Here is a 22,739-nt window from a genome sequence, read left to right as displayed (position 1 = left end):
TCCAAACTTTTGTCTTCTCAATATCAAGATAATTTATTTCCTGTAGTACCTTTCTGCCTAATGAATGGTTTTCCAATGTAAATAATGGGTGGATGGGAAGTATAATATCTAAACCAAATATGTATATATGTGTGTGTGTGTGTGTGTGTGTGTGTGTGTGTATGGTAGTCCTGTTCTTTGTGCTCTTAGACCAACTGCAGTGTTCTAGAAGCCTTTATTAAAGAGGGAAACAGACCAGGTTGAATGGGGTGAGAGTGAAGTGACTGGCAAGGGGAGAGAATCCAAATAAACCAAAATATAAGAGAAAAGAATTTAAGGGTAGAAAAGGGCACATGTTTACACTCAGAAGAAATTTAAGAGCTGCCTCTACCATGTGCACTGTGTGACTTTGAGTGGGTCATTTTATCTCTCTGAACTTTAGTATCATTTGTAAAGTGGTAAAATAATGCCTGTTCTTGCCTTACATGATAGTTGTGAAAATTAAATAAAATAGGATGTGTTGCCCTATGTGTACAACATACTTTGAAAATCTCAGAAAACATGAGGTGATGGATATGTCAATTAGCTTGATTGCAATTCATGTTTCACAGTGTATGCATATATCAAATCAGGTTGTACATTTTCAATATGTACGATTTGTAATTGTCAATTACACCTCCATAAAGCTGGGAAAAAAATGTTGGCTTTATGAATGTAGAGACTGTAAGGCTTTAAGTACTAAATTAATTTTGTGACATGAAAAGAAAAACAAGGAAAGAAAATGTTAATGTATTATTATTGCTTCTTGGAGAGATGAGGTTAGAGGAAATATAACATTGTTGACATATTTTGGGATTATCATGTGAAAAAGGGCTTACATTTATCTTGAATGGTCCCAAAAGCACAACTAAGACTCATGAATTGAAGCTGCCAGGACAAAAGTCCCAGCACAGTGAAGGAAATAATTTTCTAATTTTTAGTTGTTCAAACATAGTATGGAATATTCCCTATTTTTGCAGGTGCTTATTTATTCTCTTGGCCAAACATGTTAAAGGGATAAAACATGCTACGGATAGTTCCACTTGACCACATTAAGATCCCTTCCATCTCTTTAATTCCCTGATTATAAATACTCAAGTTTTTTCTGTTTCCTTGGATGTGTCCTTTACTACTAACATTGTCAAAATTTTAAATCCAGAAATTTGCTCCTCTTTGGGATCTTCTAGATTGCTTCTTCACACCACTTACCTATATTAATTCTGGATTTTTTTCTTATTACCATTGCTCTATATTAACTCATATTTTGGGGAGGGGAAAATTTCACTAAAAACCCCATTTTTCTCTTTATGACCATCCCCTGACATCATCAATCTATGTGGCCCAATAGAACCCAAAGTTTCATTCCCTTTTCAGCATAGGTTGACATCTCCTTTATATAATACATTAAGAAAGTATGTTCCTGTCCTTTTACACCTTAAAAAATTAAATGTCCACATTTTTGTTTTAACATGCACATACAGTTGTCTCTGTCCAAAATTGCTTTTATAGAGTGGAGTATTTTAGTAAAAAGAGAGTTTAATTTCTAAGTTATTAACCTATTTTTGATAACTGCATAGTATAAGCATAGCAATACTATATTTCATTATTTCAAAATGTATGGTAATTCAGAAATGGGATGGTCAGAATTTTTCCCTTGGACTTCCTAGGCAAAATATTTAAGTAAACTAATATAATAAAAAAGATTGCAAGAAAAATCTTTAACTGTTTTCAGAGTAAGTACTTGTTAGTTAAATTACTTTAGATGGCCCTGGCTGGCGTAGCTCAGTGGATTGAGGGCTGGCCTCCGAACCAAAGCATCGCAAGTTCGATTCCCAGTCAGGGCGCATATGCCTGGGTTGTGAGCCAGGTCCCCAGTGGGGGCCACGTGAAAGGCAACCACACCTTGATGTTTCCCTCTCTCTCTTTCTCCCTCCCATCTCTAAAAATAAATAAAATCTTTTTTAAAAATATTTTATTTAAGGCCCTGGCTGGCGTAGCTCAGTGGATTGAGCGCGGGCTGGGAACCAAAGTGTCCCAGGTTTGATTCCCAGCCAGGGTACATTCCTGGGTTGCAGGCCATAACCCCCAGCGACCACACATTGATGTCTGTCTCTCTCTCTCTCCTTCTCTCTCTCTCTCTCTCTCTTTCCCCCTCCCTTCCCTCTCTAAAAATAAATAAAATCTTTAAAAAATATATTTTATTTTCTTTTTTTAGACAGGGAAGGGAGGGAGATAGAGAGAAACATCAATGTGCGGTTGCTCAGGGCCATGGCCTGCAACCCAGGCATGTACCTTGGCTGGGAATCGAACCTGTGACACTTTGGTTCGAAGACCACGCTCAATCCACTGAGCTACGCCAGCCAAGGCAAATAAAATCTTTTTAAAAAATAAGTAAATAAATTACTATAGATGAATGCCACAAAGAAGAAACAGATGAAGTGTAAGTTAGAAATAGTATTTGTTCATAACAAGATTAGCATTTTTAGAATAGTTCAAACTAACATGCCTTTGAAAGAGATAAAGTATCTGTTTGCCATTTAGATTGGTCTCTGTACCATTATTCTGAATTATGTTTTATGTCCTGTAGTTTTTATATAACAAATTCTCCCTCTGCTATGTTCATAAGATCTTTAAAAACAGTTTAAAATCTTTGTATCTTCTATATATTTTATGGTATTTGGTTGCTTGTGTAAATCCACATAAACCAACTTGTTTATTTTGGTATATTAGCAGTCAACTTGCTTAAAAGACTGTATCGCTTCAAAGTAACTTCTGCTTCTTGCAATCTTTTGTAAACTTATTTGTACCCCAGCTAATTTTTTTTTCCTTTGAAAAGCCTGGCAGTGAGAGAATTTCTTTGTCTGGATGATCCACCAGGTCCATTTGATAGCCTAGAAGAAAGCAGGGTGAGTGCTGTATTATATATCACATGAAAAGAGGAACAAATAATTCAGTACAATAACTACATTGTTCCTAGAATCGAATAGCAAACAGCAAAATATTATAGTTTCAAACCATGGTAGTTTTGCCCAGGAGGATTTTAATATTTGAGTCAAATGTTTTTTTCAATGAAATGTATCTACCTAGTTCAGTGAAAAAGTAAAAATGCATGGATGTCATGTAGTCAGTGAAGCTCTAAAATCAAATCCTGCATTTTATTCTCTATTTTTACTGTTTCAAAAAAAATTATTTGCCAATTTATTTTACTACATTTAATAGTACTATTTGTATGTTAAAGTATTCTTCCATCTAAGTATCAAAGTCAGGAACCTACAGTTAAAATAAGATTGAAAACTTATTTTCAGAGATGGAAGTTAACTGACTTGTTATCAGTTTGGCTCAAGCTTGATGCTGCTCAGATTACACTAATTGACGTGTTAAAGTGGCCTATTTCTTGAAGCAATTGGCGAGATTATCAAAACAGATTTGGTAATAATAGATTAGCTAGGATTTTTTTGTAAGTTTTTTCCCCAAATGTTTAATGCTGTTTAAATGGAACAGATTTAATTAGTAGGTGTGTACTGTTTTCAGTTAAACTCAGTTCTTTGTATCAGAGTGAATACCATAGTTTTTCTGAAGTAAAATCAGCTTCAATGAAGTAAAATCTTTACCCATAATATTTGCTACTTGCTATTCTATGGTAAATGTACAGTTAATATGTTTAGTAAATTTATGAAGCTGTGCCATAATCCAGTTTTAGAAATTTCTATCACCTCAGAAAAAAATTCCTACAAGCCATTTTGCAATCTACAGTCCCAGCCCCTAACTACTGGTCTGCTTTCACTCTGCAAGTTTGCCTTTTCTGGGTATTTCATATAAATACAATCACAATGTGTGTGTATGCCTATATGAATCAGTATTCAATTATATAATTTTTATATGTATAGATATATAACTGTGTATAGTCTTTGTATATATAAAACATAATTTTTATCTATTTTCTTTCATTAGAATAATTTTTTATGGCAGAACAAGAAGTTTATTTCAGTTCTCTGTAACACTTACAATATTCCTGGAGCATTAAATCATATAATTCCAGATTATTCATTGAACAATTGAATCCATGATTCTTATACTGAACCTACATTAACTTCTATTAATACAACCTAAAAAGTATAATGAGTTTGGTAATGGTCTGATTATTATTTTGATTATTGAATATATTCCTTACTTAGCTTTAGTTGCCTCACTTAATTGTAGTCTTTTCTGTTGTTGTTGTTCTGTTACAGTTGTCCCAATTGTCCACCATAGCTCTCCCCTGCCCCGGCCCACCTCGTGTTCACACATTCGATCCCCACATTGTTGCCCATGCTACGGGTATTTATAACTGTTCCTTGACTAGACCTTTCCCCTTCTTTGCCCTCTTATGCCCATCCCCCCTCCCCTCTGGTCACTGTCAGTCTTATTTCCATGCCTCTGGTTCTACTTTGCTCATTTGTTTGTTTTGTTCATTAGGTTCCTCATATAGGTGATATCATATGATATTTGTCTTTCACCGCCTGACTTATTTCACTTAGCATAACATTCTCCAGTTCTATACATGCTGTCACAAAAGGTAGAAGTTCTTTCTTTCTGCTGCATAGTATCCATTGTGTAATTGTACCACAGTTTTTTGATCCATTTACTGATGGGCGTTTAGGCTATTACCACCATTCAGCTGTAGTAAATAATGATACTAGAACATAGGGATGCATAGGTTCTTTTGAATTGGTGTTTTAGCATTTTTAGGGCATAATCCCAGCAATAGGATCAAAAGGCATTTCCATTTTTAGTTTTTTGAGGAAATCCCATACTGTTTTCCACAGTGGTTGCAGCAGTCTTCACCAAGAGTGCCCTACAGTTCCTTTTTATCCACATCCCCACCAGCACTTGTTTGTTAATTTGTTAATGATGGCCATTCTGACCACTGTCAGGTGGTATCCATTGTGGTTTTAATTTGCATCTCTCTGATGACTAATGATATTGAGCGTCCTTTCATGTGCCTATGGACCCTATGTATGACCTCCTTGGAAAAGTGTCTATTCACATCCTTTCCCCATTTCTTAATTGGATTGTTTGTCTTCTGGTGTTAGTCATACAAGTTCTTTATATATTTTGAAGATCAAACCCTTGTCCAAGGTATCATTGGCAAATATGTTTTCCCACACACTTGATGCCCTTTTCTTTTTACTGATGTTTTCTTTAACCATGAGGAGGTTTTTAATTTGATGTAGTCCCTTTTGTTTATTCTGTCCTTTATTTCCCTTGTCTTAGAGCAGGGGTGTCAAACTCATTTTCACCAGGGGCCACATCAGCCTCATGGTTGCCTTCAAAGGGCCAAAATAATTTTAGGACTGTATAAATGTTACTACTCCTTAATTGTTAAGGTGTTGAAATTACATTTGGCCCATTGAAGGCAACCACAAGGCTGATGTGGCCCCCAATGAAAAAGAGTTTGACACCTCTGCCTTAGGGATATATCAGTGAAAATACTGCTGCATGGGATATCTAAAGTTTTACTGCCTAAGTTTTCCTCTCGGACTTTTATGATATCATGGCTCATGTTTAACTCTTTTATTCATTCTGACATTTTTCTGCTGTGTGGTGTTAAGTTGGTGGTCTAGTTATCATTTTTCTTTTTTTTTTTTTTTTTTTCGTTTTTCTTTCTTCTTTTTTCTGGCATGTACCATTCCATTTCTCCCAACACCATTTGTTAAAGAGGCTATTTTTATTCCATTTTATGCTCCTGCACCCTTTGTCAAATAATAATTGACCATAGAGACATAGGTTTATTTCTGGGCTCTCTATTCTGTCCCATTGATCTATGTATCTGTTCTTACAGCAGTACCGAAATCTTTTTATTACAGTGGCCTTGTAATATAGTTTGATTTAAAGTCCTGTGGTCCCTCCTACTTTGTACATCTTCTTAAGATTGCTGAGGCTATTTGGGGTTGCTTTTGGTTCCATATAAATTTTTGAAATACTTGTAAATCTGTGAAATATGTCATTGATATTTTTATAGAGATTTCACTGAATCTATAGATTGCTTTGGATAGTATGGACATTTTAATGACATCAATTCTTGCAATTCATGAACATGGTATATACTTCCATTTATTTGTATCTTCCTTAATTTCTTTCTTCAGTGTTCTGTAGTTTTCCGAGTATAGGTCTTTAACCTCCTTGTTTAAATTTATTCCTAGGTACTTTATTTTTCTTGCTGCTACAGTAAATTGGATTTTTTTCCTAGTTTCTGTTTCTGATAGTTCATTGTTGGTGTACAAAGTGCCTTTGATTTTTGAATATTGATTTTGTATCCCACTATTTTACCAAATTCACTTATTAGATCAAGTTTTTTGGTGGAGCCTACAGGGTTTTCTGGGTACATTATCATGTCATCTGCAAATAATACAGCAAATTTTCTGCAAATAATTTGCAAATTTTACTTCTCCTTTCCAATTTGGATTCCTTTTATTTCTTTTTCTTATCTGATTGCTGTGGCTAAAACTTCCAATACTATGTTGAATAAAAGTGGACACCCCTGTCTTGTGCCTTATCTTAGGGAGAAAGCCTTTCAGCTTTGCCCATTGAGTGAGATGTTGATTGCAGGTTTCTCATAATGGCCTTTTATGTTGATGCATTCTCCCTCTATTACTACTTTGCTGAGCATTTTTATCAAAAGTAGGTACTGTACTTTATCAAATACTTTTTCAGCATCTATTGATGTCATGATGTGATTTTTGTCTTTCCTTTGATTCATGTGGTATATTATGTTTATTGATTTATAAATATACCATCCTTACATCCTTGGGATGAATCCCACTTGATCATGGTATATGATCTTTTTAATGAATTGCTGGATGCAGTTTACCAATATTTCATTGAGGATTTTAGCATTTATGTTCATCAGTGATATTGGCCTGTAGTTTTCTTTCTTTGTCCTGTCTTTACCTGATTTTGGGATTAGGATAATACTGGCCTCATAAAGAGTTTGGGTGTTGTCCCTGTTCCTGAATTTTTTGGAATACCATATGTCGCCTTGTATAATGTGTTGCTGTGTGTAGTGTACACCCATGTTTTTGGACCAAACTTTCAGGAAAAAACATCTATCATTTTAATTTTTAATTCAATTTTTAATTTTTTATATTTAGAAACAAAACTGATTATCATAATACAGGGTATTATATTGCATACATATATCTGTAGTACTTTCAAGTGTGACACTTTTAATGCATAAACATAAAAGATTAACATTTTATGTAAAAAGGATTTATCACTTCCCATGTATTATATGCATCCTTATTTTTCCCTCAGAAATTTGAGCAACAACATGCACATTGTACACAGCAAAATATAGTAGTCTCAGGATAGAAGTTAGCTTTTCCCTAAGTATTTGGTAAAATTTCCCTGTGAAATCATCCAGTCCAGGGATTTTTTTGTGCCAGGAGTTTTTTGATTACTGCCTCAATTTCACTAGTTCTTGCCGGTCTATTCAGGCTTTCTGCTGCTGCTTGATTCAGTTTTGAAAAATTATAGGTTTCTAGAAATTTGTCCATTTCACCCAGGTTTTCAAATTTCTTCCGTATAGTTGTTCATAGTAATTTCTTACCATCTTTTTTTATCTGTGGTATCGGTTGTAATCTCACCTCTTTCATTTCTGATTTTATATACTTGGCCTCTCTCTTTTTTTTGTGATGAGTCTGCTTAAAGGCTTGTCAATTTTGTTTATTTTCAAAGAACCAGCTCCTTGATTTATTGATCCTTTGAATTATTCTTTTAGTCTCTGTATCATTTAATTCTGCTCTGATTTTGATTATGTCCTTTCTTCTACTTGCTCTGGGATTTGTTTGTTGTTGTTCCTCCGGTCCTTGTAGATGTAGGGTTAGGTTATTTATTTGAAATGTTTCTATCATTTTTAGGTAGACCTGTATTGCTATGAACTTCCCTCTCAGGACTGCCTTTTCTGTGTCCCGTAGGTTCTGGGCTGTTTTGTGTTCATTGTCATTTTTTTCCAGAAACTTTTTTATTTCTTCCTTGATCTCATTGTTAACCCATTCGTTGTTATTCGGTATCCATGAATTTCAATATTTTTGAGTTTTTTCCTTGAAGTGGGTTTCCAGTTTTAAACCATTGTGATTTGAAAAGATGCTTGATAAGATTTCAGTTTTGTTGAATTTGTTGAGGCATGTTTGGCTCTACCATGTGGTCTGTTTTTGAGAATGTTCCATTAGCTTTTTAAGAGAATGAATATTTTGCTTTGGGGTGAAAGGTTCTGTACATATCAATTAAGTGCATTTGATCTAGAGTGTTGTTCAGTGGCACAATGTACTTGTTGACTCTGCTTGGAAGGTCTATTCCATTGTTGGCAGTGAGGTGTTAAAATTCCCTAGTATAAGTGTGCTGCTGTCAGTACCTTTCTTGAAGTCCTCCAAGATTTTTCTTATGCATTTAGATTCTCCTATGTTGGGTGCATATATATTTATAATGTTTATGTCTTCTTGATGGATTCTTCCCTTGAGTATTATAGAGTGTCCTTCTGTGTCTCTTTTTATGGCCTTTGTTTTGAAATCTATTTTGTCTTATATAAGTATTACTACCCCAGCTTTTTGTCCCTGTCCATTTGCTTGGAATATTTTTTTCCAACCCTTCACTTTCAGTCTGTGTAGGTCTTTTGTTCTGAGGTGGGTCTCTTATAGGCAGCATTTATGTGGGTCATATTTTTTTTATCCACTCAACTACCCTTCATTTTGTTTTTTTATTGGAGCATTTAAACCATTTACATTTAAAGTTATTATTAGTAGGTACTTACTCATTGCCATTTTTTACCTTTATTCTTGTGTTCCACTCTCTCTCTTTTTCTTCAGCTTCTGAATACAATCCTTTTAGCATCTCTTGAAATTCTGGTTTGGTGGAAATATGTTCTTTTAGCCTTTTTGTCTCAGAATACCCTTATTTCACCTCCCATTTTAAATAAGAGCCTTGCTGGGTAGAGTAGACCTGGTTGCAGTTCTTTGCTGTTCAGTACTTGAATATTTCTTGCCATTCTCTTCTGGCCTTAGTGTTTCTGTTGAGTTATCAGCTGATGGCCTTATCGGAGCTCCCTTGTATGTTACTGTTTCTCCCTTGCTGCTTTTAAGATTCTCCCCTTGTCTTGGAATGTTTTCCTACACTGCCATCCAGCTCACTGACTCAGTTCTCTGCTTCATCTAGTCTGCTTTTGATTCTTTCTGCTATGTTGGTCTTTTCAGATATTTTATTCTCCATTTTTTCTTGGCTCTTATTGATAGTTTCTATGGCCTTTTTTTATGCTGGTGTAGTTCTCAGTAAGTTCTTTATAGCTTCCTTACAGTTCTTGGTAGTTCTTGCACAGCTCATTGAGCATCCTTAGAACCATTATTTTGAAACCAGTGTCTGATAGTTCTGTTGCATCTATTTTATTTAGCATTGTTCCTGGGGATCTCTCCTTTCCATTGCCTTAAGTTACTTTTCCATTACTTTTTATTGGGTGGGGGCGTGTTTCTTTTCTCCCCATTTTAGGTGATTTTTCTTGTTTGTTTCCACGTGTTAGATTGATCTGCTTTGACTCCCTCTCTTCCTGGTGTGACCTTATGTAGTAGGAGACTTGTGGGCTTCAGCGGTGCAGTTCTCTTGGTCTCCTGAACTAATGCTGTTGGGATACCCTTTGTGCTATTTATGTGGGCTATTTGGTTATAATTGGGTTTACATTGTTATTGGGTCATTCTTTAGTGGGTCCTTTTCTCTGGCTGGCTGACTGAGAGTCACTCTACCCACCACATCTTGTGTGCTGTTGTACAGTTGCTGCCAGGACAATACCAAACATCCCAGGAAACAAACCCACACCCACAAAAATAACCCCTACATACAACACACTATCAACAGCAAGTGAGCCAATATTGATAAAGGTACAAAGAGATAAAGACTATTATAAGAAAGGAAAAGTGAGTATGAGATGACTAATTGAACGAAAACAATTTTGAGAGTGCTGAGGGAGGAACTATACTAAGAGTAGGGAATGAATACAAAGTGAAGAAAGAAAAAAAGTAAAGCTTACATCATAAATAAAAAGGGAGGGAAGAAGGTGGAATGGAGTAAGAGATGGGAAGCGTATAGTATTAGGTTTTAACAGAAATTTTTAAAAAATACAGTGAGAGAGAAAAAGATAGGAATCAAATCAGAGAAAAAGATCCACCATAGTGTTATCAACAAGAAATTAGCAAAGATTAATATAGGTGGGTTGGGGATAAAATGGAAAAAAGAAAGAAAAGCTTAAGAGATATCTAGAAAGAGTAATGATATTGAGAAGATAGAGAGAAAGGGAATACTAACATTGAGGAATGAAAACCTTGAGGCTAAGACAGGGGGATATTAAAATTTAAAACAAAGAAAAAGGGGCAGGAGAAAGGCAACATGGAGTAGGAGTGAGCAACAGTAAAATTTGAGATTTGAAATACAAAAATGGTGAAGATCTAGTAATAAAAATAAAAAAATGAAGTAACAACCACCATATCCACAACCAATGAACAAAAATTGATAAAGATGGAGAGAGAATAAAGGTATTTTAAGAACAGGAAAAAGAATGTGAGATGACTAATGACAAGAAAAATGCATTTGAGTGGCTGGAGGGAGTAGAATTAGTAAGAGCACCAAAAGGAAGCAAATCATAGCAAGAGAGAAAATAAAATTTAAAATGAAAATAAGAAGAGGAAACAAAGTAAAATAGAGTAAGAGATAGGAGGAGCAAAATATGAGATCTGAAATAAACTATAATGTAAAACGTAGTACCCTAGGTAGGCCCAAGCTTGAAGGACAAGAAATGGATGTTTAAAAGCTATGCAGGAGAGAAAAATAACACAAAAATATGAAGAAGACCACAGTGAAATTATCTTAGTGAAATCTAGTGTTTACCACTGTCTTTTCTTTCTGGATCCACCACTGGTGATGTCAGATGGTGTCCCAGTCTGTCCCTAGGCAGCGTGTTCAAGGCTACCAGCGATCCACGGTCTGTGGCTGCGCTCTTCTGTTGTTAGTCTAGTCAATCTGTAATTAGTAAGCAGGCTTAAGCACCACAGGTGGGGCAGAGTAATTACGGCAAGGGAAGCTATTGCTTTCCTTCAGGCTGATGCCACTTGGAGGGGTCTGCTCTGCCTGAACAAGATGGCTCTGGCAGTATAGGGAATGACTCAACACAGGGATCCTTGTGACTACACCCTCAGTTGTCTCCCCCAAATCACCATCCCTATACTCTCCTCAAGCTTCTCTAGACCATTCTGCCCTGCTTTTGCTGGAGCCCAGGCTAAGTGGCTGCAGTGAAATTTTCTGTTTTGGCCCCTTAAGAGGCTTTCTGTGTCTCCAGCCATCGTTCCCTGGCAGAGAGTAACTGCTTTTCACAACTGGATATTATCTAGGCTCCATTCCAACTCTGGTGCTATAGACTGAGGCCCATCTTGGAATTTAGACTCCACACTTCTCATTGGGAAATCCTAGCCACTGAAATTTTCCCTCTGGCACTTCAGCTGCCACCTGTGGGAGCCCAGCCAGGCCTCTCAAGTCTCTTCCACACTCTGTGCCAGTCTTATTGTTGTGAAATGGTTTCTACTGTCTGTCCATAGCTATAAGGCTCCTCTTCAGCTATTGTTCAGTTTGTTATTCTGGATGATTACTCTACAATTTTGTTGTAATTCCAGATTGGTCCTGGGAGGAAATTAGTGTAGCTTTCACATACTCCTCTACTATCTTGGATCTTAGCATGTTTTTGAGGGTCATCCATGGTATAGCCTCTATCAACATGTTAGTGCTTTTTGTTACTGAATGGTATTTCATTGTATGCATATACTACATTTTGTTTGGGATTATTTCCAGTTTTGTGCTATTATAAATAATGCTGTTATGAACAGTCTCATAGAGGGCTTTGTGTGGACTTGTTTTTGTTTCTCTTGGTTTGATCCCTGGGAATGGAATATTTGGTTATATGGCAAAGATCATGTTTAACTTTTTAAAGAAACTTACAAATATTTTCTAAAATGCCTATACCATTTTACATTCCCACCAATAGTGTATGAGAGTTCCAGTTCACTTACAAATATTTTTTCTTTCTTTTTTCTCTAGGCTTTAAAATTGGGGTTATTTTACATTTAAAATTTACATTCTAGTTCCTCTTTAAAGAGAAGGGCTGACATCACTGAATCTCCCTTCCTGTATGCCACAAGTGTCTCAAGATGAACTCAGCCTGCCTTATTCAATAGAGCAAGCATTCTCTGATCCCCACTACTACCTATTGTCTGACACTTGGCTTACACCAAGTATGTGCAGGAAGTAGTGGAAGATGAGGCTGCAAAATAAGAAGTGAGGCTAGATCATGCTCTGTATGACCTAGAGCACCAACCAGAGCATTGATATAATATAGTATCTATCTTTTGAATTATATCCATTGTTGTGGGTGATGATGGTCTTTCATTATAGTTTTAATTCGCATTTCATTAATGATTTTTGTATGTTGATCAATTTTTCATGGGCTTTTTAACCATTCAGATTTTCTTTGATGAATTTTCTAGTTAAGCCTTTTGTCCATTTTTTAAAATTTGGGCTCTTCGTCTTATTGAGTTGTAAGAGTTTTTTATTTGTGTACAAGTCCCTTACCAAGATACATGATTTATAAATATTTTCTCCCAGTCTGTACGTGTCTTTTCATCTTGTTAATGGTCTTTTGAAGTGCTATTGTTTTTAATTTCAGTGAAGTTCATTTTATCACTTTATGGCTTATGCTTTGGGTGCTATATCCTAAGAACTCTTTGCCTAATACAGGGTCACAAAGATTTTTTCCTACTTTTTTCCTAGAAATTTTAGAGTTGAAGCTGCTACATTTAGGTCTCTGACCTATCCCAAGCTAATTTCTTTGTAAGGTGTGAGAAAAGAGTATCAAGTTCCTATAGATATATAATTGTGTCACTACCCTTTATTGATTTGTGTTGACACCTTTATCAATAGAAGGGTTTGCTTCTGGACTTTTATATTCTTCATTGATCTACTTACCTATCCTCATATCAGTACCACACAGTCCTATTTACTATTGCCCTCTTGTGACTACTGTTTAACTGGTATATCTTTTTCCATACTTTGTTTTCAATCTGTTTGTATCTTTCAATCTAAAGTCTGTCTGTTGTACATAGCATATAGTGGGGTGTTGGGCATTTATTCAGTCTGACATATCTGCCTTTTACTATTTGTTTTACATATCTCTCATCTGTTTCAGTCTCCTTTCTGCTTAACTGCCTAACATTGTATGAAATAAATAAGTATACTATTTTGATTCCTCTGTAGAAATTTTCTAGTGGTTGTTCAAGGTATTGGTAGTATGCATCTTAACACTACTTCAGAATAAAACTTAATTCCAATAAATTATACACTTGGCTCCAATATATCCTCTCCCCCCCCCACTGTGTTGCTGTTAGTATATATTTTATATCTATATATGTTACAAATATAACAATACAGTATAGTAATTATTTCCTTCTACAGCCTTTTGTCTTTTAAACAAATTAAGATGATGAGAAAACATATTTTATGTACTCTTTTATATTTATTCATATATTTACTATTTTCTTCCTGTGGATTGGTGTTATCATCTACTTTCAAATCCCTTCAGCTTTAAAGCCTTTATGTACTATCTCTTGTAAGGCAGGTCTGTTGGAAACAAGTTCTCAGTCTTTGGTTTTCTGAGAACATTTTTTTTTCTTTTATCCTCACCTGAGGACATATTTTCGTGGCTTTTAGGGAGAGAGGAAGGGGGAAGAGAGGAGGGGACATAAATATTGATGTAGAGAGAAACATCAATTGGTTAATTCTCATAGGCTCCCTGACTGGGGATCAAATCCACAACTTGGGTATGTACCCTGACCAGTAATTGATCCCACAACCTTCAGTGCACAGGACAATGTCCAACCAAGCCATACAGGCCAGGGTTTAGAATGTTCATTTTTAAAGCATAGTTTACTTGATAGGTTTTTTTCTTTCACTATTTCATGTCATTCCATTGTCTTCTGGACTCCATTGCTTCTGGTGAAAAGTCATCTTTTAATTATATTACTGCTCCCATGTACATGGTGAGTCATTATGGCCTTGGTACTTTCACAGATGGAGGTATACATTAATTCTCAGAGTGACCTCATGTAGTAGTTACTTTATTATCCTCTTTTGCAAAAGTGGAAAGTGAGGACCAGAAAGGTCAACAGAGTTAGTGCCTTGTGATGAAGCCTGGGCTCCTTACAGAGTATCTACAGCCTCCAATTTTGAGGCCTTCATGATAGTTAAACTATGTTGCATAGAGGTCCTGTTTTGCGCTTCTCAAAATAATCCTACACTATCTCTGGGTACCTGCAGTGACTCTGGGATAGAGCTAAAGGGAAAACACATGCTCACCATCTTGTCCATGGCCAGCAACTGCCATTGAATGTACTCTCCACATATTCATGGAGGAAGAGCTTAAGCTTAGTTCATGCAATGAGCTCAAAAAGACAACCATGTTAGCATCGTGAAATAGGAAGCGCAAGCCTTCAGCTGATAATGGGACATACTGGAGGGGCATGTTAACTTTATTTTTGTCTGGGATCATATACTTGCATCATTCTCCTTAAAGAAAGGAGAAGTATAAAAATCTGAGATTTTCTTGGGTGATTTTTTAAAAGAAAAAAGTTATGTAAATCAAAAAAAGTAGCAATAATGAATATACTAAATAACGTCATCAGTCATTCACAATGAGACTGTTTTTAAGGTAAATGAATACATATGAAGTCTGTCCAGAAAAAGTCCAGCCATTGTTAAAATAACAAGAATGGTTTGCGCAACATTATGATGTAACTTGGCAGCCAAGGAGAGTGAACTGGAATGCATATGCGTGAACAAAGATGACTTCACTGTACTAGTAGTCAATGGCGACAGTATACACCACTGAGTGAGCATGTGTACTATGTCTGTCACATTCAAAATGACTGAACTAGTAGAGCAATGAATCTGCATCAGATTTTGCATCAACCTTCAACATTCCTCCATGGAAACTATTCAGATGATTCAGAAGGCTGCAGCTATGGGCGACTGGTGATTGGCTGCTTCATCACAAAAATATTCCTGCTCATGCATCATGTCTCTTGCAGTTTTTTGGTGAAACCAAATCACCCAGCTAACTCATCCCTGCTCCACCTAGATTTGGCACCCTGTGACTTCTGGCTTTTCCCAAAACAAAAATCACTTATGAAAGGGAAGACATTTCAGACTGTCATTGAGATTCAGGAAAATATGACAGGATAGCTGATGACAGTTGGGAGATCTGTCTGAGGTCCCCAAGTGCCTCTTGGAAAGAGACTGAGGCATTATTGTTCTGTGTACATTGTTTCTTATATCTTGTATCCTCTTCAATAAATGTGTCTATTTTTATAGGACATGGCTGGGTACTTTCTGGACTAACCTCATAGATCTCTTTGTGTTTATCATTCTTTGGACCATTGAGCTTCTTAGTTTTGGCAGGTTAATGCTCAACATCAGACCTAGGAATGTGTTGGCCATTATCTGTTCAAGTAATTTTTCAGTCCTTATTTGTTTCATACTTCCTTTTGTAGGATTTCTATTACCCACCTATATGTTTGTATACTTTGTATTGTATGACATGTTTCTTCAGTGTTGTTTATTTTTCTTCATTTAGTTCTCTTTTTTCACGTTGGAGTCTATATTGATCAATCTTCAAGTTCACCAATTCTTTTTTCTGACATCTCCATCTGCTGTTGAGCCCCTCTTGTTAATTTTTCATTTTAATTTACAATTAAAATTTTAATTTTCAAATCCATAATTTCTCTTTTCTTGTCATTCTGTAGTTTTCTTATTGAGATTCTCTATTTGTTTTTTTATTATTATACTTATTTATTCTATTACACTTGGCCCAATTTTTCCCACCTTATCCTCCTCCACCCCTCACAATCCTTGCTCCAACAGTCATTCCCTAAACCATTGTCCTTGTCCATGTCCATGCGTCTTTCACACACATTTTTTGCTAATCCCTTCCACTTATGTACACCATCTCTGTCTCCACATTCCCCTCTGGCAGCTGTCAGTCTGTTCACGATTCCATGTCTCTAGTTCTGTGTTGCCTGTTAATTTATTTTGTTCATTAGATTCCTTTTATAAATGAGATCATATGGTATTTTGTCTTTCACCAGCTAGCTTATTTCACTAGCATAATAGTCTCCAGTCACAACCATGCTGTCTCAAAAGGTAGCAATTCCTTCTTTCGGATGCGTAGTATTTCATTGTGTAAATATACCACACTTTTTTAATCCACTCATCTACTGATGGGCACTTAGGCTGTTTCTAACACTTGACTATTGTAAACAGTGCTACTATAAACATTAGGGTGCATAAGTTCTTTTGAATTGATGTTTTGGGATTCTTGGAGTGTATTCCCAGCAGTGGAATTGTTGTATCAAAAGGCAGTTCCATTTTTAGTTTTTTGAGGATATTTCATACTGTTTTCCACTGTGGCTGCACCAGTCTGCATTCCCATCAACAGTGCTCCCTATTCTTCACATTCTCACCAGCACTTGTTTTTGCTGATTTATTAATGATAACCATTTTGGCAGGTGTGGGGTGGTATCTCAGTGGCTTTAATTTGCATCTCTGATAACTAGTGATGTTGAGTATTTTTTGATATGTCTATAGGCCTTTTGTATGTCCTCCTTGGAGAAGTGTCATTCAGGTACTTTGCCCGTTTTTAATTGGATTGTTTGTCTTCCCAGTGTTGAGTCATATTTATTCTTTATATATTTTGGAGATTAAACCCTTGTTGGATACGTCATTGGTAAATATGTTCTCCCATATAGTTGGTTCCCTTTTTATTTTGATTATGGTTTCTTTAGCTCTGCGAAAGCTTTTTAATTTGATATAGTCCCATTTGTTTATTTTTTCCCTTATTTGCCTCCCCTAGGAGATATAACAGCAAAAGATTGCTGTGGGAGATATCTGAAATTTTACTGCCTATGTTTTCCTCTAGGACTTTATGGTATCACCACTTATATTTAAGTCTTTTGTCCATTTTGAGTTTAGTCCAGTGTATGGTGTACATTGGTGGTCTAGTTATATTTTTTTGCATGTACCATTCCAGTTCTCCCAGCACCATTTATTGAAGCAGCTGTCATGCCCCCTTTGTCAAATATTAGTTGACCATAGATACATAGATTTCATTCTGGGCTCTCTTATCTGTTCCATTAATATATGTGTCTGTTCTTATGCCAGTCCCATACTGTTTTGATTACAGTGGCCCTGTAGTATAGTTTGATATCAGGTATTGTGATCCCTCCAACTCTGTTCTTTCTCAAGATTGCCGAGGCTATTCAGGATCATTTTTGTTCCATATAAATTTTTGAAGTATTTGTTATAAGTCTGTGAAATACGCCATTGTTATTTTAATAGGAATTGCATTGAATCTGTAGATTGCTTTGGGTAGTGTGGACATTTTAATGAAGTTAATTCTTGTAATCCATGAACACGTTATATGTTTCCATTTATTTGTATCTTCCTCAATTTCTTTCTTCAGTGTTCTGTAGTTTTCCATGTACAGGTTTTTAACCTCCTTGGTTAAATTTATTTCTAGGCACTTCATATTTTTGTTGCTAGAGTAAATGGGATTTTTTCCTTAATCTCTCTTTCTAATAGTTCATTTTTGCTGTACAGAAATTCCATCAATTTCTAAATATTGACTTTGTATCTGCTATTTTGCCAAATTCACTTATTAGGTCTAGTAGTTCTTTGTTGGAGACTATAGTAGGGATATCCAACCTTTTGGCATCTCTGACCACACTGGAAGAAGAATTGTCTTGGCCACACATTAAATATATTGCAACATATATTCACAAAAATAAAACCTCATAATGTTCTAACTATATTTACTATTTTGTGTTGGGCTGCATTTACAGCCATCATGGGCTTCATGTAGCCTGCGGGTTGCAGATTAGACACCACTGCTAGGGTTTCCTATGTAGACTATAATGTCATCTGCAAATAATGACAGTTTTACTTCCTCCTTTCCAGTAGGATGCCTTTTACTTATTTTTCTTGCTAATCACTGTGGCTGGAACTTTCAGTACTATGTTGAATAAGAGTGGTGAAAGTGGACACCCCTGTATTCTTCCTTATCTTAAGGGAAAAGCGTTTAGGTTTTGTACATTGATTATGATGTGAAATGTTCTAATTTGTTGAGTTTATAATTTGTTAATTATTATACTTGGCAAATCTTTGTATCTGGCAGTATAAGTATTCCCTGCCTTGTTCTTCTTTAAGTTAGCTATATACTTTTCTATATGGATTATTTAATTTAGCTATATACTCTTCTATATGGATTATTTAATTAACGTGAGTTTTATGGAAAATCCTACTGGCATTTTGGGGGGAATTATAATAAATTGATGGAATGATTTTGTAGACTACTTCTTTACAGTAATGAACCTTTATGAGATCTTTGTTTACTTAGCTCTCCTTATTTAAACTCCTTCAGTAAAGATTTAAATTCTTTCCTTAACCTTCTAAGGAGAGCTGTAGGATTTATCATCATAATTGATATTTTTATTATATTCTAATTTATTGATCCTTTGTTAATGATTTTTGCATATTTATTAGTTGGTATGTTGTTTTGTATTTACCATTTCTGTTTACTATCACTGAGCTAATACAAATAGAAAGATACTGTATACATAATTAATTTTATTCTTTTTCTACATAAGATTTTTTTGTTTGTTTTTAAGGCTTTCTGTGAAACTTTAGAGGAGACAAACTACCGTTTTCAGAAAGAATTATTTGAAAAACAAAAAGAGGTGGAGTCACTGAAGAAACTGCTCAGTGAGAAGCAACTACATATAGAGATGCTAGAGAAAAGGATCAGGTGTGTTTCAATACCTGGATTTCTACTCTAAGTCAACTCTCTACTCTAGGGTAAACACCCTTTGTATTTAATATGCTTTAGGAGATTTCTAATTTAAAAGTCATGGACTCTTCATGTCCTTCCTTGTAGATTGAGAAAATTTATTTTTCAATTATTTATTTAGGAGACTGAACATTTGAAGGATGGGAAACTTCAGGATACTAAGCCTCTAGCTATTCAACAGGATAAACATTATTCATTTTAACCTATTTAAATGACAGCTTTGTTTCTAGGCATTTATGCCAAATTTTCACATACACAGTTTTAGTTTGCATTCTCATCAGCATGCACTGAATTGCTGCTGAAATCATTTTAAATTAATCATAAATAATAATGTTTTTGTTCACTCCCAGTCAGCAATTTATTAGCCATATGACTATATTAAGACTTAACAGCTGAAGACAACGAAAGCTACATATATTCACAATAAACATACATAATTATTTCAAGAAGACATTTGATAGGAAAATAACTTACTGTAATTTACTTGTAGAGCATTGTGTTTAGAACCTGAGGAGTCACTGCACTTGTCAGGTACAGAAGGTGAACAGATCCTAAAGGTGGATGCCCCTGTACTTCAGTTTGGTCAAGAATTCTTGGATGAAGAATCCAGGTATATAATGTTTAGTTTATTATAGCCTAATCATCAGAATAACTGGAGGGAAGTTGTTATAATACTCAGTAGAGTATCTCTTACACAGTCATTTATTGTTGCATCATGAATCTGCTGAGCACACAGAGAAAGACTGTAGGTATTCTAGGCTGCCCATTAACACTGAGTCTTTGGCAGGTAGGCTCTAAGAGTTTTTATAAAAATACCTAATTTGAATCTATGTCTGAATTAACTGGGCTGTGAGTCAATTAATTAATTTTGTGGATTTTGACAAATTAATCTCCCACAATGTCAGTCTTTTTCCATTCAAAATGTGGGACACTGTAATAGCCACTACCCTACCTACATGATAGGAATGACAAAAATAGTATTTTTAAAAGCCCATAGAATTTTTATTACTTATAAATCCAAGCTAATTATTAATACTTTACCAGTAATTGTTAAGCTATAATTATGACAATAAATTTCATGTTTGTAAGGGTAATCACAAACTAGATTTTTATTGGTAAATGGTTGTTGGAAGAGCTGATAGAATTAAAAATATATCTCTAAAAGTTCTTTGGCAGTGACAAGTGAAAAATATTACATTATATTATATTTTTTCATTAAATATTTAAATATTCTTTACATAAGAGATTTTTAAAGGTAATAGCATGCATCCAGCCTTGACAGTGATGTGTTTCTCTTTCTTTGCAGAGCTGATGACAAGTCATGCTTAAGTTTTAGTGAACCTGAAAATTCTGTGTTAGAGGTAGAAGTAGCAGAAGTGGCTTACCATGCAGAAGAAGACTAATCCATCATAGCCATTCCTTCCCTTTCTACATCTCAGCAGCTTTAGATTATTTACTGAAAATAGCGAGAATGCACATGTATAAAGTTTACATGAAGGAAAGTGTTTTAAGTTATGGGGGTAAGAAGTATATTCACTGATACTTTAAATTGTCTTTTATTCAACCTTTGGATTTAATACACTAAAAAAAATCTAGAGTTCTGCTATCAAGACCCACATCCTTAAATACTGTGCATAAATTATTTTGGTTTTTTTTGTCAGTATATTGCTCCAAACCACCAATGTGTGTTTATGTTACCAGTTATATTAGTCAAATGGAAATTTATTGCATGTTGCTCTCACCGTCTGGTTGAGATATACTTCTTTGTGTCTCTGCCATGATTTAGTTGGTAAAGAACTAAGTTTTAAATGTTGAAATGTTTACCATCTCAAAATAAAAACTGCTTATTTAGAATGCTACTATTAAAAGTAGAAAACTTTCTAGTACCAAAGGAAAACTATTTGAAAGAGCTGTGATAATATAACTAAAGTGCTAAAATAGCCTTGATTTTAAAAGTTAATTCATTAATATCAAAATACTATAAGTGTCCTGGTTTATTGTTATACTTGTTTATTTTCTACATAATCTTTATCTTAAATCTCTACCTATAGAATCATTGAGTTTGCCTCTTTGAGAACGCTACCTCTTTTGCTAAGCAAGGCATACTCTTTTGAAAATACATTATGGATTCTAAGCAAATAAGGAGTTATTCAAAAAAATACAAATAAAAAGCCATACACACACACACACACACACACACACACACACAGAGTTCCTAGCTATGTAGACTCCTGGCATTGCATGTCTATATGTATAAATATGTTGCTATATTCTGTTCTTGGCAATTTTCTTTTTAATATATTTAGCCAAGTGATGCACTTTATGGTAATTAAAGTCTTTCGTGCCAAGTTGAATTGGTGAATTTCTTTAGTGAGTAGAGTTACGTACGGCCTTCAGTACTTCGCTTTTTACAAGTCTCCTGGGGTCTGCCTATTTAGCTTTATAAAAAAGTGTTCATTTCTGTTTTGTGTACAGTTGTCAAAAGTGCCTTGTTTCATTTTTATAGTGTGGAGTTATTCATTTTCTATTTCTACTGTTTTGCATATTGCTGTTAGTAAGCATCATAATAACGCTAGCATTTTGAGATCCTAGTTGATATATTGAACTCTGTATACTTTTTAAAACCTGAGGAAAACTTGCTGGGGAAATAAAATAACAAGCTTCATTTTTTTCCCTCACTATCTAAAAGTGTGTCAATATCTTGATGAATGTATTAAGATGTCATTATCTAAAATTTAACTCACATAGATCAACAGATCCAATGGCTTTTTTTCATCTTTGATCTAAAAAGAAGACTACCAGAATACCAAAATTTTAAAAGTCTTCTGTCAAAAATGCCCCAGGGATGCATTGTCTCAGAGTATTTTCCACAAAGTGTACCAGAAATGTGTTTAGTAGCATGGGAGAAAGAAAGAAAACATAACACACTGTTCTACTTGTATCTTTCAAAATATTATATTATGTTTAAAAAGAACAATCATTTAAGTTAATTTTTAATCTAATAAAACATGATTATCTATGCTAAATTCCAGATATTATAACACTACATTTCTGTTTTAAAGTAAATCATACAGTTTCAAAATCTGGTCTTTCATAAGATTGTATTAAAGTTTGGAATGAGTGAAGAAAAATTCTTGTTAATTAGGAAAGCCAGTGTTATTTATATTTAGAATTTACTTTTTTACTTTTATAATGCATTTTATTCCCAGTATTATATTTGTTTAATAAATTATTTTTTTCAGTACAACAGTAGGTGTGTTATTCAGGTATTGAATACTATCCCCTCCAGTTTCTACATTCTTTTTCCCATCCCTACAATTCTTGTAAATTTAGTTGTAGTTAACTGCTGCATTTCACAGATGTGTAATGAGTTTTTAAGTTTACACTTTATATTAAGTCTTCGTGAAAAGTAACCAACATTAATTAAACAATTGAACATAACTGAAACAGAAAACTCTTTTGTGGGTAATCTTTTAACCTTTGAAAAATGAAGTTTACAAATAAATAGTACAACCATAAAATGTAGCATTTTAAACTGTATTATCTCTCTGCCATATAAAGATTAGCTATTAAAAGCACATTTATTTAGAAAACCATGTTCCTCAGATAAATAATCTATGTAGTCTACTTCAATTGTCTGTGACATTATAGAGAACGTTGTGTCCTTAGGTCCAAGAATAATTTGGTTTTGAAACGAATTTTGTAACTTAGTTTTTGGATTGTGTTAAAACAAGTTTGTATTCCCAACTAGGAAATACAAGAA

General features: G+C 34.8%; 1 protein-coding gene across 1 annotated transcript in view; it reads left to right on the top strand.

Moving 5' to 3' along the window:
• Window positions 1-21,584, top strand: part of SNX16 (sorting nexin 16) — a 38,826-nt gene extending 17,242 nt beyond the window's left edge. The window contains exons 5-8 of the mRNA XM_028518908.2: window positions 2,855-2,924; window positions 18,798-18,934; window positions 19,467-19,586; window positions 20,283-21,584. Of these exons, the coding sequence (XP_028374709.1) occupies window positions 2,855-2,924; window positions 18,798-18,934; window positions 19,467-19,586; window positions 20,283-20,379 (424 nt within the window). The 3' untranslated portion in view covers window positions 20,380-21,584. The remainder of the gene's footprint in view (window positions 1-2,854; window positions 2,925-18,797; window positions 18,935-19,466; window positions 19,587-20,282) is intronic.
• The last annotated feature ends 1,155 nt before the right edge of the window (window positions 21,585-22,739 follow it).

Source organism: Phyllostomus discolor, chromosome 7 (assembly GCF_004126475.2).
Source record: "Phyllostomus discolor isolate MPI-MPIP mPhyDis1 chromosome 7, mPhyDis1.pri.v3, whole genome shotgun sequence".
Classification (NCBI taxonomy): domain Eukaryota; kingdom Metazoa; phylum Chordata; class Mammalia; order Chiroptera; family Phyllostomidae; genus Phyllostomus; species Phyllostomus discolor.
This window is presented reverse-complemented; position numbering and strand designations above follow the sequence as displayed.